We start from the raw sequence: 14,970 nt of genomic DNA, 5'->3' as shown, positions 1-14,970 counted from the left end.
TTTAAAGGAGAAAGACAGTTTGTAAGTTCAAGAGTTTTTTTCTTTTACTGAGGATTCCCAGCCTGACGACAGGGAATATTCATGAGCATGTGAATCCATGCCAGACCCCTGCTGGAGAACAATAGTTACAGGTAAGTAACTTGTTTCTTACGTCAGTCCTGCCACATACATCCCATGGTTCACTTTGTGCCCCCCCCCAACCCCTTTGCAGGTGATTCTGGATATCCATTGCTTCCCTGGATTATGACCTCCTAAGGGATCCACATTCGCAGGAGGGCATGGCATACAACCGTGCCCATGTGTGAACAAGGGCAACCATTGAGCAGATGTTTGGACTCCTAAAAGCATGTTTCAGGTACCTACACTGGTTGGGGGGAGGGCATTTATGTACAGGACAGAGATGGTGGGGCAGATAGTCCTGACCTGTGCAATGATGCATAATACCTGCATAAGGTGAAACATACACCTGCCCCCATACCTCGACATACCACCACCAGAGGGTGGAGATGATGATGATGGTGATCCGTGAGGCAGTACCACCCAGGCTAGGCATGTACACATGGACGCCAGGGATGGGCGTATTGTACGACAAGAAATCATAGACCACTTCTTCTGAGGTCACCTCACTGTGCACCACCAATGATATGTCACTGTCATTAAAGTGCACACTCAGTAAAACGCATACACTTGAGTAACGGCTGTCCACTCATTGTTGGAAGTGAATAAGTGAATGTATTGAACAGTTCTACATACTAATGGTTAAACACCCTGCCCGCCAGCCCCTCCCCACACAACATAACTACAAAGTGTAATTTGTCCCAGTCCAGTGTCTCACTCCCGGTGCCTCTTGCAATGAGGACCCTTACCACGGGTAGGCACAACCACATTTCTCTGGGAGCAGCACCTGGGGCTGCTCTGCGCTGAGCTGGCCGAGGTGGCCATGCTGGAGGGGCGGGCTGACCCTTGTGTGCCCATGTCCTCCTGGTTTGGCTGCACAGACAATGCCACAGACTCTGCTAGTGCTGACACTCCCTCATTTCCCTCACAGACCCTCTGGACAAGTAGAACGAGGGCAGAAGTGGTACGCAGAGGGCACGGGCACAGTGGTGGTAGTAGCCTGTATGGCCTCCCTAATCAGCTGGGCCTCCGCTAGTTGCTGCTGTTGGATGCCAACCATCTCCTCATGGCGGGCCTCCATCTGCTGTATGCGCTCGTCCATCTCCCTGATAGAGACAGCATTGGTGGTCGTGGTGGGCTGTGCAGAGTGGATGGACTAAAAGTGGGTGATGGATAGGTGGAGCACTGTGGTGTCGTCCGTGTCCAGCCCACCATCTGCCGCCTCAGCCTCATCAGAGGTGGTGGCGTGTGATGTGGTGGCATGATGGCTGATGGGTGCTCTTGATGGCCGCCATGGGTGTGCCACTACCTGGGCCTGTGGAGCAGGCAGCTCTTCTGGGCAGCTGGCTGGGCTTGCAGTGGTGGCTGGTCTTGCAGCGGTGGCTGGGTTTGCAGTGGTGGCTGCGCCTCCTGGGCAGCTGGCTGGGCCTGTGGTGCTGGCATTGCCACAAATGTTTTACTGGTGGGCCGTTGGGCAGCTTGACTGGGTCTTGCATAGCCGGCAGACGGACCTGCGCTGTTGCCGTTGCTGTCAGTAGATGTGCCTGTTAGGGTGAGAAAACATAGCAGTTGTAAGCCTGTGTGTGATATCGATGCACTTTCATTATGCTACTTGGACATTGCATGTTGCCTGGCATGTTCATGATGGGGGTGGTGGGGGTGGTTGTCCTCTGATGCATCTGTTTTGGTTGGACTCATGGCACTGTGGTTTGTTTTTGTGTGTACATGTGGGAAGTGCTAAATGTCCATTCATGCCATGGTGCACATGGGCATAGATGCTTGTTGGGTATAATGGTATTGCAAGTGTAACATTGGGCCCTATCCCCTCTCATCTATGTGTGCACAGGGACTTTGGATGTGGATGTCACTACTACTACCCCTTTCCTTGTGCACGTAACCCTGGACTGTTTTGTGTGCACCTTTTGTGTGGTGCAGGGCATTCTGGTGTGGCTTGTTGTACTCCCTGCCATCCCCTTGGGTCCCAGCTCCCACCTCTGCTCCTCCGACACCCTCAATGCTCTACAGATGCATGATTGAACTGCATTGCTCTTCCAAGGACATCAGTCGGATCGGAGAGACCGTTCCGCCTCCTGTAGCAATTGAATCGCGGCAGAGCGCTGCCAGCAGGTTCCGCACCTACAGCCGCAAGTCATTCCACCACTTACTGCAATCCCTTGAGGTTCTGGGAACGGACCCCAATGCAGTGACTCTACTGGCCACCTCCAGCCATATGGCTGATTTACGCTGATTGGTTTGGCGTTTGTCCCTGCCAAATAGCACGCCAGCATTGTCGACAATGTGGGCTGTTAAGGCTGTGAATTTGGCCTCCGAACAGCGAGGCTTCCGGAGACGAACTTCTGGGAGCCTGCTTTTGTTGCTTCCGGACATCATGTCAGTGTTTCCTGGTGTGGATGCCTACAGGAAATGCCCAATTTAAATTGGATTGTGTTTTCCAAAATGGCTGCTCACCTACTTCCAGTTCCTGCAATGACGCTGTTTCCGGTAGCAGTGTCTCCAGCATTATGAAGACGGATCTGGTGTTATTTCATTGCAGCGGCACTGTCCTTTTCTGTTTTTTGCTTCTATTACCAGGTTGCCAGTGTCGCTGTTTCCGGATCTGCTGATGCACATGAACGCAGAGTTGTAATATGCCGGTGATTCTGCCACACCGGTAGCCGGTAACGGTACTACGGGATTGTCGGTATCACAGGCATCGTAATCTACAACTTTTAATGAGGGCATTTAAGTTGCTGAGAAAATGTTCAGAAAAAGAAACAAATCCTCTGGAAAATAAACAAATTAATTATCTAGCTAGTCCTCCATCTTCTACCTTTAACGTATACAGTTTCCAAACAAACATTTACAACTAATCAGCAACACTGGACCTTTAGTTTACAATAACACTTCATAAAGTTGTTAACTGCCCGCCATTCACATAAAACATGTTTTTGAAGCAGGTACATTAGAATAAGTTTCTGATTCGTTTTTAATACCGATAATTGTGCATGATATTACTGTCAGAAATGCAAAGTATTTTTCAGGAGAGTTATCCATTTAATTGTACACGTTCTGTTGGGCTGCACATAACTTTACATTTTAACACAAAGTCGAACTTGAAGGTCCCCATGAAAGGTGTCTTGGTGCTAGTTAACTAGAACAAATCATTTCTTTCACATATTTTGGAAAGGTCATCAAACATATGATAATGAGCAGGATAATGGGGGTTCGTGGGGAGCTGGGGTGATCCCACCCTCCCCCCAATATACACCAAAACTTTGCAACGTTGCATGGAGCTGTCCAGTGCTGAAATTACAGGACTAGACAGCTCCATGTAACGTTTCAAAGTTATAAACAAAAAGGCCAGTGAAATGCTACTTTTAACATGTAAAAGTGCATTTCAGTTGAAACCAATCCATGACTATTGTCGATGGATTGGTTTCGAAAGAAATGCACTTTCCATGTTAAACATAGCATGTCGTAGCTTTTGATTTCGAAACTTTGGCTATTCGAATCTTTTGATTCGAACAAATGACCATAAACCGTATATGATTCAGCATGATTTACTGCATATGATTTTAAAAGAGTTCTCATATCAATTTCAATTTTGTGGCAGAAGCACATGTTCTTTAGATGGCATATGTGCTCTAGAAATTGTGAATAGCTTCCCACGAGCGGACGTTACTCACTCGTTGTGGTAACTGGGACTTTGGCAGCACCTCTGGAACCTCTAGAAGTATGGAACAAATGGGATGGAGAATGGTAGCGTGTCTAGGGGTATGAGATACATGAGCACATGCAGTATAATTTGCTGCTTTTTCCCCAGGATCCATTAAGAGCCTAGCAGCCAGAGCTGCTGTTTGTATTATTGCTCATCAGTTGAGTTGTGCCCCCTGAAACATCTTCCCCTTTCTCTTTAGGAAAATCCTTTTTTACTCTCATTAGAAAGTCGTTTTTTATTTTTACTTTTTTGTTACAGATGAAAGCCTTCATTAGAACATTGTTTTTTGCTGGAGGTTACCCTTTACATGGCCACATTTACAGAGGGTTTAGCAGGTTTCTTAGCAAATCATCTTCACAAAGGTTCCATGTCATTTAATCGTGGGACATTTTTCCGCAGGTTTTTTTTTTACTGCACATTTTTTAACGAAAAAACCCATCGAATATTTTTAAAAATGGATTTTTGAGGGGGGGGTTCCCATCCCAACCCCCCATTCACTTTCAGTTTTTATCTATTCCCAAACACACACATCCCATATATAAACATTTTTAACCCTCCCAAAAACAATTTGAGGAGTTTTTTCGTAAAAAGATTTGCGGTAAAAATCCTCACGAAAAAACGGCCCACGATGAAAGGACATTGTACCCTTCACAACATAGTTCGTAATTATAAGGTTGCTTTTTTAATTGAGTGAACTTAAATCCCTCTCAGTAGATGAGCCCTTTATCACAATACACAAAATAAGATAGTATTCAGATCATACCCACGTTTTTCATGAACGTGTACTTCTAAATTTCATGTCAATCAGTCCATCAGGTTACCAGTTTTCTTCCAGGACCTCACACTAGAGGTGGGAAAGTTCTACACACAGTGTATGTGCAAAGAACTGTTATGTTTTAGATGGATAGAACATAGGCAATGCGTAAATCACACATGTTTGCCTTTTGCAACAGTGACGGACGGTATCTCGGTCAATAAGTCTACCATTACACGGCTGATAGTACACTATATCCAAGATTGTTGTAAGTTAGCGCACACCCCTGCCATTGACGCCTAAAGCTCAGTCCACAAGGGGTAATGGAGCTGCATTAGCTTGCATTGCAAACATTCCTATAGATGTCATTTACAAAGCTGCCACTCGTTGCATAGTTTCACATGGAACTATTGTGTAGGTATGAAAGCATTTGGGAGCTGAAGTACAGACACTTACTCACTGCCTCCTAAGCATTTGCTTTTCATTCCATGTCAGAAAATCAAACCATCTGTGGGTCTTGACACGTGACACCTCATGGGTGCTTGTATGCATGTTTGGGATAGTGTGATATGAAAACCTCTGTCGATGCCCCTTTACTTTGGGAGTAAACAACTTGTAATACTGCTAAATAACCACTAGATGATGACCTATGCAAAGCATGTCACTGTAACAGATACAGCCCACAGAAAGATTATTGTTGTATAAGTAATGTCTGCCTTATCAGAGGATGTTCAATACTTCTTTGGGTGGTGCAAGGGTGCAGAAGTAAGACTCTACCAAGGAGGGCTTATGGTTGTGGTCAAATACTTGTATTTATACAAGGAAATAAAAGGAAAAGGGAGGGGTTTGGAGAAACCCCTAACTTGCCCTAACTCTAAGAGGGGTTTCCCTGCCTCAGCCAAATATTCTAAGGAGTCAGTCTGGATGTCAAAAGGAACAAGTCCCCAGTCCAATGTCAGAACCCTAACTCTGCCTCTTACACGCTATGCAAAACTAAATAAAAAGGGTGTCTTCCTTGCTCCAGTGCCCTGGACAAAAGGATAGTTTGGGATTTGAAAGTTCTCAAATGTTTGTTGTCAACTAGTGGGAACAAATTTATCTTTCCTTGTCTGTGGATATGGATACCAGACCCTGGTTGCAGACTTGTCTTTCAGGTACTACTAAGAAGGGGTCTGCATACTTCTCCAGACCATGGTGGGTCCTTGACCCTTGTTGGCAGATCTGGCTCCCTGGTACTGCGACGAAAAATAAGGGGTCTAGATACTTCTCCAGACTGTGGTGGGTCCCTGGCCCGTTTCATACAAGGCCAAAAGTATTCCTAGCCTCTCTAAGTACTTCTCAAGCTGCTTAAACAACACCAGGGGGAATGTCTCCCTCCTCTGGTCACAATGTTCACAAAGCCAAGAGGTTGCTTCTCCTCTCTTGGCTTCCCAGCTTTCTCACAGGCCAAGAGGATGCCTCCCTCCTCTTGGATTTTCTTCACAATGTTCAACTATCCCCCCTGTACAGGATTCACCAACATAGCAGGTGTTGTGAAGATTGTCCTGATAGTAATCTTCTTAGTCCCAGACATTACATCTTGTGCTTTTCACTATGTTCAGGGGTATGGGATGTCCCCGGTTTTGACATGGTTTCACAAACCATTCAAAACTTGATACATGGTTCACTATCCTTCCAGGTTTTCTCGTGGGTCGCAGACCCTTTTGTAGCAGTGTTTCAAATAGATTTCTCGTGAACCCCAGACCCTTTTTGCATCTTTCGGATCATCCAGATCTCAGACCTTTTAATTCTCACTCAGTTCCTTCAGCTCCCAGACCCCTTTAATATCACTTGGTTCTCTTTCTCTGACTTGTAACCACTGGCTTGGGGCCTTGGTGTCTTCCCAAACATATGCATACCTTTTGATCTCATGCACAGTGGTTCTGTGGGTCTCGGGAAGCCTGCAGACTGCTGTAGGACTTCCTTGCCGCTCCGGGTCTCCCTCTGGTCTACGGCAGCTCCACAACAGAAGCCGTTCTCTGGCAGGCATGGTGCTCGTTCCCCGAGTCTTTGTTATGCGTGAATGCTGGATCCCCAGGTCTCCCTAAGGAGAATTGGACCATGCCTCTTGCTCCTCCAAGAGCTGCTCCATCTTTGAAACAGCCTGGCTGCTGTTTTTATGATTGACTTTCTGGCCATGCCTCCACGAAGGACTTAGAATGCTCGATGTAGGTGGATGAATCACTTGTCAGGCCTCTGCTACTCCTTTTCATCTCAGTACTTTTTGGTCTACATTGACTAGACTGTATGTGTTGATGTGTCCCTGATATGTAACCCTGAAGGTTCATATGTCACAGTGGCATGGAGGCATTTAGTCAAAACTAGTGCAGTCCTCTTCATGTACAAGGGAGATACAAAGATTCCTTTTCCTGCAATAGGACTATGATCTCCGTGAAGTGGTGGTTATCATATGGCAGGTTTAGCCTAAAGGGTAAACGTGCAAATTAAAAAGGGAGGTCCTCACCTAACAACCCAGAACAGAGAAAGAGAGAGAGAATCAGCACGACAGAAAAAGGGAACAAGGCGAAAAGTAAAGGGGGGGAGGGAGCTAACTATTGAAGAGCTACACTCAAGAACCTATGTATGAAAGAAATGAATACTGAAGAGAATCTGATCTACTTGGTCCCCCTGATGAAACGTTGTCGAAGAAAGAGAAGCCTATTTCTTCAAACCTCAGACTCTTAAAAACGTTTATACCTCCTGACAGCCAGGAACACAAAAGAAGTGGGAGTCTCATATGGGGATGTTTCAGCGGAAAAGTCAAAAGACTCTGGAACCCAGAGATAAAGGATCTGGGGGCGGTGGGGAGTAAGTTAAGAATGAATTGATAAAACTGGAAATTTCTGTTGTATAGCAGCAGACTACGAAGTTATGATGCAGACTCATATTGTCAAAAAGTTATACTCTTGTACATTTGTTGAAAGTAAAATCTCTTCACCTCTGCAAGGAAATAAAACTGTTTAAAATTATTATTTTTTTTAAAAAGGGCAGTGGGGAGTCTGGAGGAATAATAACTTTTAGTTAAAAATTGGAGGCAATCACACAACAACGGGTGACATTAACCCTGAAAGAAAATTTGGTTTTATGCACTGTTCTAACAAAGTATAATGATTATATGCTGTAATTGATTATGCCTCTATTGAAAAATAAAAATGGTTAAAAAAAAGGGGGGGTCCTTGGAGTCCCTCTGCCAGACATTAGTCCTGGTTACGAGAGACGTACCCAGAGTCTTTAGCTCACTATCTTTCACAGAGAAGAAATATCCCAAACATATCAGTCTTTGTCCTGCCCTGGGGCAGTCCGGCACCGAAATGCTAGGCAAAACTCCTCTGAACAAGAGTACCAACAGAAACCCCAGACACGTGTTCCGGTCTGGTTGGACCTCATCAGTAGGGTGGATCTGTGCCTCTCTTAAGAATAGTGAGCCAGGGGTCCACGTCTGGATTCCCCTAGTAACTTAGGATGAGACCCAAAGTTACTTAAATATGCAAATTAAAAAGAGGGGTCCTGGAAAGTCCCTCTGCCAGACATTAGTCCTGGTTACGAGAGACTACCCAGAGTCTTTAGCTCACTATCTTTCACAGAGAAGAAATATCCCAAACATATCAGTCTTTGTCCTGCCCTGGGGCAGTCCAGCACCGAAATGCTAGGCAATTCTCCTCTGAACAAGAGTACCAACAGAAACCCCAGACACGTGTTTCGGTCTGGGTGGACCTCATCTGTAGGGTGGATCTGTGCCTCTCTAACAATAGTGAGCAAGGGGTCCACGTCTGGATTCCCCTAGTAACTTAGGGTAAGACCCAAAGTTACTTAAATACTTAAATATAGGGGGAGTAGGGGCAAGCAGGTATCTGTACATCGTAGTTAGTTCGCTGGGGAGATCTTTTAGGTATCTTTTAGGTAAAAAGCCACTTTTTTTTTCTTCTGAGGGTCCAGGAGGAGTGTTCCTTTCTCGCGGTGATGGGGAGATTATTATTGGCGGCCATGATAGGAAAGCTCTGTCCTCCTGCGGTCTTTCTGGTGAAAGTGGGCACTCTCAAGAGATGGCTGTTTGTGGATCTTAGGGAGCGAGGGGGGGTGTATTTCTCCACCCATTGTGATAGGTAGGCTGGGGAAGTGTTAGTGGTGCACTTGTGTACAATGGAGAGGATCTTGAATTGAATTCGTTCATGGATCGGGAGCCAGTGGGCATCTTTTCTGGCCTTTGTGACATGGTTGTGTTTGGACAAACCTAGGACTGCTCGGAGGACATTGTTTTGGATGGTTTGCAGCTTGCACAAGTTGTGTTCAGACGTTCCTACAAAGAGAGCGTTACAGTATACAGTTTGGCTCCTGTGAATGCTCTCGCTATGGTGAGTCGGTTGGTTGTGGTGGGGAATGGCTTGCTAGCGTTCAATAGTTTTGCAGTATAGGCCACGGAGGAAGCAATGGCGTTGACTTGGTGAGAGAGGTTAAGGGTGTTGTCTATGCAGATGCCCAGGGTTGTGGCTGCAGAAGATGTTTGGCTCTGGTTGCCATCAATGTCAAATGATTTTTAAGCTGGGTCAATGCTGTGGAGGGTGGAGCGCGAGTCTACAATGAGGATCTCCATTTTGTCGTCATTGAGGTGGGTTGCCATCCAGTTTTGGACAGTGTCATATACTGAGTTGATGATTGTGGCGTCAAGGTGATAGGAACCAGAGAGGGGACGAAGGTTTGGGTGTCTTCAGCATAATTTGTGTAGGATATGCCAAGGGCATCTAGATGATCACAAAGGGGTTTAGTATACATATTATAAAGGATTTGGGAGATGCAGGACCCCTGTGGGAATCCATAGGTTACTGGTGTTCGTGGGGCAGCATTGTCATACATAAAGACACAGGAGGATCTGTCTGCTAGAAAGGATCTGATCCAGTCTGTTGCTGCTGGGGAGAAGTTTTCTGTTGTGTTGAGGTGGTTGCAAAGTGTCTGGTGGTCGACGAGGTTGAATGCTGCTGATAGGTCCAGCATGAGGAGCATGGCGAGTTTGCCTGAGCCTTTGATATTGTCTAGCTGTTTTTTTATGTCCAATAAGGCAGTTTCCATTCCGTGCCTTGGACGGAAGCCTGATTGTGGAATGCCCAGGATGTGGTTGTCCTCGAGGTGTTGTTGGACCTGGATATATGCTTCGTGGTCGAGGATTTTGAGGATGAAGGGTATGGTGGTGATGGGGCAGTAGTTAGTGGGGATGGTGGGGTCAAGGGAGGGTTTTTATAGAAGCGGGAGGATCCAGGCTTCTTTCAGGATAGTTGACAGTTATTGTTTCAAAGGAGGAATTGATGATAGATGTTATGATGGGTGTAAGCGTCTCTGCGCAGTCTTTAATGATAGGGCAGGACAGGCATCTCCTTTGCATCGGGCGGGTTTGAGGCCTTGAATTACGATGACTTTGGGTTCTGATACCGGGGGAAAGTCAAATTGAGGAATGGGTCATCTCGTCGGAGGAGTGGGGGGTGAGGAGGTAGCAATTTTCCCCATGAGAGCTTCTTGTAACTTAGTGCACAGGGTATCGTCTTTGATGAGGTCTGAGGGAGGGGAAACTGCTGACTCGAGTTTGCATAGGATTGTGAAGGGTATGTGGGAGTTGGATTGGTCATTGTTTATTCTGGAAGGCAAGGAGCTTGGGGGTGAACCAGGCATTCTTTTTAAAGCTTGCTTGGCTTTGCGCTTTTTAAGCGGGGCTAGAGTGTCGAAAACTAGAGCAATGGTGGTGTTGTACAATTGTACCAGTGACTATGGGTTCTTGTCCGTGTTGGACAGGATTGTGAGGGCTGAGAGGAGGGGATTGAGGCAGTCCTTGTTAAGGTTTTTGGTGCAGCGGGCTAAAGCTTCCGGTTTCATTGAGTGATGGGGGCTGGACCTCTTGTTGATGGAGAGGTCAAATGTGATGGTCAGATCACGGGCAGTTTGTGGTGCTGAGGTGGACATGTTGCAGTTAAGATTGGCAATCCAGTCGAGGGTGCGGCCATGGATGTGGGTAGGTTCAGTGATTCGCTGGACACAGCCGATGTGATTTGAGGGCGTTGACTAGGCTTTTTATGTATGGGTCTGTGGGGTCATTGAGGCCAAGATTGAGGTCTCCCAGGATTAGGATTTTTGAGGTGGAATTGATGATAAACGTGAGGTCTTCCTCAAAGGAAGCAATAGGGCCTGGTGGGCGGTAGATGAGATGGAAGTTGAGCGTGTTGGTGGGTGAGAGAGTGAGTTTGGTAGACAGCATTTCGTAGTTTGGGATTGGGCTGGAGTTGGTGTTTTTGTAGACCAGAGCGACTCCGCCGCCTCTGCTGTGGGTTCTGTCATTGCGCATGATGGCATATCGTGGGGGATTCAAGGATCAGTCACAGTGGATACGTTTCCATTTGACACATATTCTGTTGCAACTATGACACTTGATTATTAGCCCTTCACATAGATGTTTAGAAGTACAAGAGATGGATAGCACGTTGACTGAAATTCTTAAATGGATATTCTTACTATAGTGTGTTGCAGGACTTGCTATTTTATGTAATTAAATATTCCTCTCTTGTTTTTTCTAATTTGCAGCTCGAGAGGCAGCTTCAGATGCAGAATCAAATGCGCGAAAGACAAATGGCAATGCAGGTTGCTTGGTCACGAGAATTCCTGAAGTATTACGGAACATTTTTTGGAATTGCCACTTTAGGCTTAACAGCTGGGTAGGTAATTCATTAATTCTATATTTAATCAAATAGAAATCTGAGCAATGCTTGTGGTATGAATATGCTAATTTATTCTGAGTGCATTAGTTATATAAATATGTATCTCATTTCTTAATGCTTTTAGTTATTTAGGATGTTAAACTCTATTTTGCAACTACAGTGATTTACTTCTTAGGTGCCATATCTAAGAATGGACTTGCTGAAGACTTTTACTTTGTGTGAAATTGGAATTTGAAACCACCTCCTAACTTTACTTTTCACAAGCAAAGGACAGAGATAAAGTGTGTGTAAACCCAGGAATACCAGAGAACTTACCTTAAAAATATCGTGCCAGATACGTATGCCTATGCAAGGGAGAGATCCCATGTGAAGTAAGGAGCGAGGCAAAACTCTTCTACAAGACTATCTGCTCAGGGACGAATATCAATTAGAAAGGATTGAGCTACTTCCGGAATTGAAGGACTGGGGAAGAGTGAATAATGATTTACATTTTTAATATTGTATGCCTCCGATCATTTGGTATGGATTCATGCAAAGTAACTTTTTCTGTAATATTTTACAGAAAAAGTGAGGTAATTTAAATTCATTAGGACTGAGGTCATAATATTTTAACAAAGGGGTCCATAAAATAATACCAAAGTGTATTTAATAGACCACCATCAAATTTTCCACATTGGATCGCACATTTCTAAATACTGAGGGTCCACAATCATGAGTGAGGTATATAATAGAACTTTCATAAATGTATTTCATTATTTGAAATAATCTGGTACAAAATTCAACAGTCCCTATGGTTTTTCAAAATAAACTCTTTTGTTTCAGCGTTCGGGAAGATGATGGGCTGCAGCCATGCTGAACAGAACAGTGTTATCTTAAATACACTCTCTAAAGTAATAATTTTGGACCGCCGTGGGTATTTCAGTAAAATAATTGTGTGCATCATTGAAAGGATTTTCACAATTCACACTAGTGTGGGATTATGAGAGGCCAACCTAGTGGGTAAACAAGGAGTTTTCACATTTGTGAAACCATGTAAACGACACACCCAATTACCTTAAAAGCTTAAGAAGATCATCCCTAACCAGACTCTTACATTCCCAATATTGTAGTGGAATACTTCACAGATAAGTGAGAAAAGAAAATGGGGCTCTTATATTGAACTTAATGCTGGAGTTCAGCCTCTAAGAGCAGGACTGGGTTTCGAACATGTGCTGCTCTGCGATGTATAGCTTCCAAGACAAGCGTGTTGCTCCTGAGCTATCCTCCCAGCCCATGTACCTGAATGATGATTAACGAAGTCTAAAAGTCCCCAAACAACAGGGCTTGCCTTAAGCCATGATGCAAGCTTTCAAAAGAGATCATTCAAAGTTTCCCAAATGAAGGGGATTACTCCAAACCCCCTTGTGAGGAGTCCCCAGGAAAGAATCCCTGACAAGGTTTCCACCTCCCACAGTCCGGTAAAGGTCGTTTTATTAATTGGACTATACACGCATTGAATCCTTATGGGATAATGGGGCACTAAAAGTGGTAAGTAGACTCCATCCATAAACTCCATTCCGGAAAATACAACCTCCAAGTGAGTCGGAATCATTAGTGAATTATTCATGCCTTTGATCTGGGTGCACATGGTCCAGAGGCTATGCATGCAGATGTTTTTTTCTGTGTCTGGTTAGTCAAGGTTCCAAGCTCCCAACAGAGTGATTGTACCAGAGATTCAAACTCTGAACTATGCAGACGATGCTTAAATGAGACCACTATGACTCCCATGATGAATGATGATCCCCGGACTGTGCAGGCATGTTGAGTTGGCATGGTAACCCCTGTCTGGATTAGGCAGGCTTGGATCTTGCAGACGGTGGAACACAGGCCCCAGACAGAGCCCTCTTCTCCTTGGAGAGCTGATCCTGGCGACAATGAGATTCCTGGGCCACAGGGGAGTGATCTGCAAGCTGTCATACTTCTAAGTGAGATGGTTTCACGATGTAGCAATGATGCCAATTCAGTGGATAGTCAGCACCAGTATGCCCCATGGACAGTCCGCAACTGGCAAAGGAGCAGTGTAGGTCATGAGACTGGTTAGGTCCACAATACTAGAGCATTAGGGCAGAAATTAAGGTCTTTTGTGAGTGCTGAAGAAGGTCTAGACTTTCCTGTGTGGCTGGTTTTGGCAATTCTTATTCCCTCTGCAGCAGTCCTTCAGCTCTCCTTTGTGTTGTCTTGGTTCTTCTGACTCCTGCTGCCAGTGGGCAATCACCGGAATGGCTCCAGACCCTCTGTTCCTGTCCGAAACTACACAGGGGCTGCCACAGCCCACTAATAGGAGGAAGCTGCTCCATTGGAGCAGTTAGTGGCTGCACAATCATGGACAAGCAGTTGCCAAAAATTTGCCCACCAGCATACATTCCCTAGCTGGAATCTGGATTGGCTCCAAACAGTCCCCCTCCAAGTTCCAAACAGTTCCAGGCACCCAATCTACTGACCGTGAATCCCAGGCTGAATCCCAAGAAAGTGCATTGGCTTGTTTGGGTGCTTCTGGCCAAAACGCAAGATGGCACCAAAGACAGGAATTGTACCAAGTCGAGCTGCCATTTTGAGTATATGCTACTCAAAATGTAATATCGAAGTGTGGTGTAGTGAACCAGGAAAAAATGTAAAACGTGGTTCACTGCCACCAGCCTGTCCTATGCTCATCTAAAATGTGCCAAAAATGTTGGTAGGAAAAAATAACAAGCATTAATAAAGGCAAATGTTTTGGCTTTTGTGTAGGCATGGGATAGACAATTGCCAGGCACTGCAATGATGGTACCATCTGCCCATAAGATGGCAACAGCTGGAAAATTGTATGAATGCCTGGGCATACGATAGCAGTGCTTGGCAAGTGCCAATCAAATACCTATACCCAAGCCAAAACTGTTTGCTTTGTCAATGCTTTTTAACGGGACTTCATCGCAACAAACCTATATAAATCAAGTGGTCGAGAGCATGCTTTGTCAGGAGATTTTTATTACTACAGCACCTCATTACAGCTGAGGTAAGCCAATACCTCTCAGCAGACTGCTTAGAAATAATGCTGGCAGGCCAAAGTTTGATGTCGCTGCTTAAAAGGGAGAGCTTAAACTGATCCCAGGCGGGTATGCTATCAGTGAGGAAGGGGCAAGTTGTGGGTGGGAATCCCGATCGGGATTAGAATGGCCATGGGTAGTCAATGGGTGGGTAAACAACTAAACACATGCTAGCTGTGTGCCACTCCTCACATGTCATCTCCCACCTAGCTGTAGTTCAAAGCAATAGTTTCAGCTTATGGGTAGCGCTTAAGTGCCACCTAATAGCCAAAGCAAAGAAGGGGCACAATGTGTCCTTGTAACACTCCACTGAAGATAGCTTTGTGTTACAATGTAAAAACACAGACAAAGGTAAATGGGAGAAAACCCCTCACCTGCACTGGCAGCCTTAGGGACTGACCAGTGTCACAAAACGGGTGAGTTAAGACCTCAGTTACCTCTGATGCAGCCAGGATACCAGGTCAATGGCATATAAGATGGAGATTCCTTTGAAATAAATGGTGGGAAAGTTGCACAAATTAACATTTTCCCTAACATACTTCCTCCTTGATTTAGTCAAATTTGTTTTTGGTGATTCAATCTTTC

The 14,970-nt window shown here is 45.2% G+C and overlaps 1 protein-coding gene across 3 annotated transcripts in view; it reads left to right on the top strand.

The window, feature by feature from the left end:
• The window catches only part of PLGRKT (plasminogen receptor with a C-terminal lysine), a 510,003-nt gene that overhangs the window by 398,158 nt on the left and 96,875 nt on the right, over positions 1-14,970 (top strand). For all 3 annotated transcript variants that reach the window (XM_069626014.1, XM_069626012.1, XM_069626013.1), the window contains exon 3: positions 11,190-11,320. In XM_069626014.1, the coding sequence (XP_069482115.1) occupies positions 11,190-11,320 (131 nt within the window). The remainder of the gene's footprint in view (positions 1-11,189; positions 11,321-14,970) is intronic.

Source organism: Ambystoma mexicanum, chromosome 6p (genome assembly GCF_040938575.1).
Source record: "Ambystoma mexicanum isolate Mex_15411 chromosome 6p, UKY_AmexF1_1, whole genome shotgun sequence".
Classification (NCBI taxonomy): Eukaryota; Metazoa; Chordata; class Amphibia; order Caudata; family Ambystomatidae; genus Ambystoma; species Ambystoma mexicanum.
The sequence above is the reverse complement of the archived record's forward strand: the minus strand, read 5'-3'. Positions and strand labels throughout refer to the sequence as shown.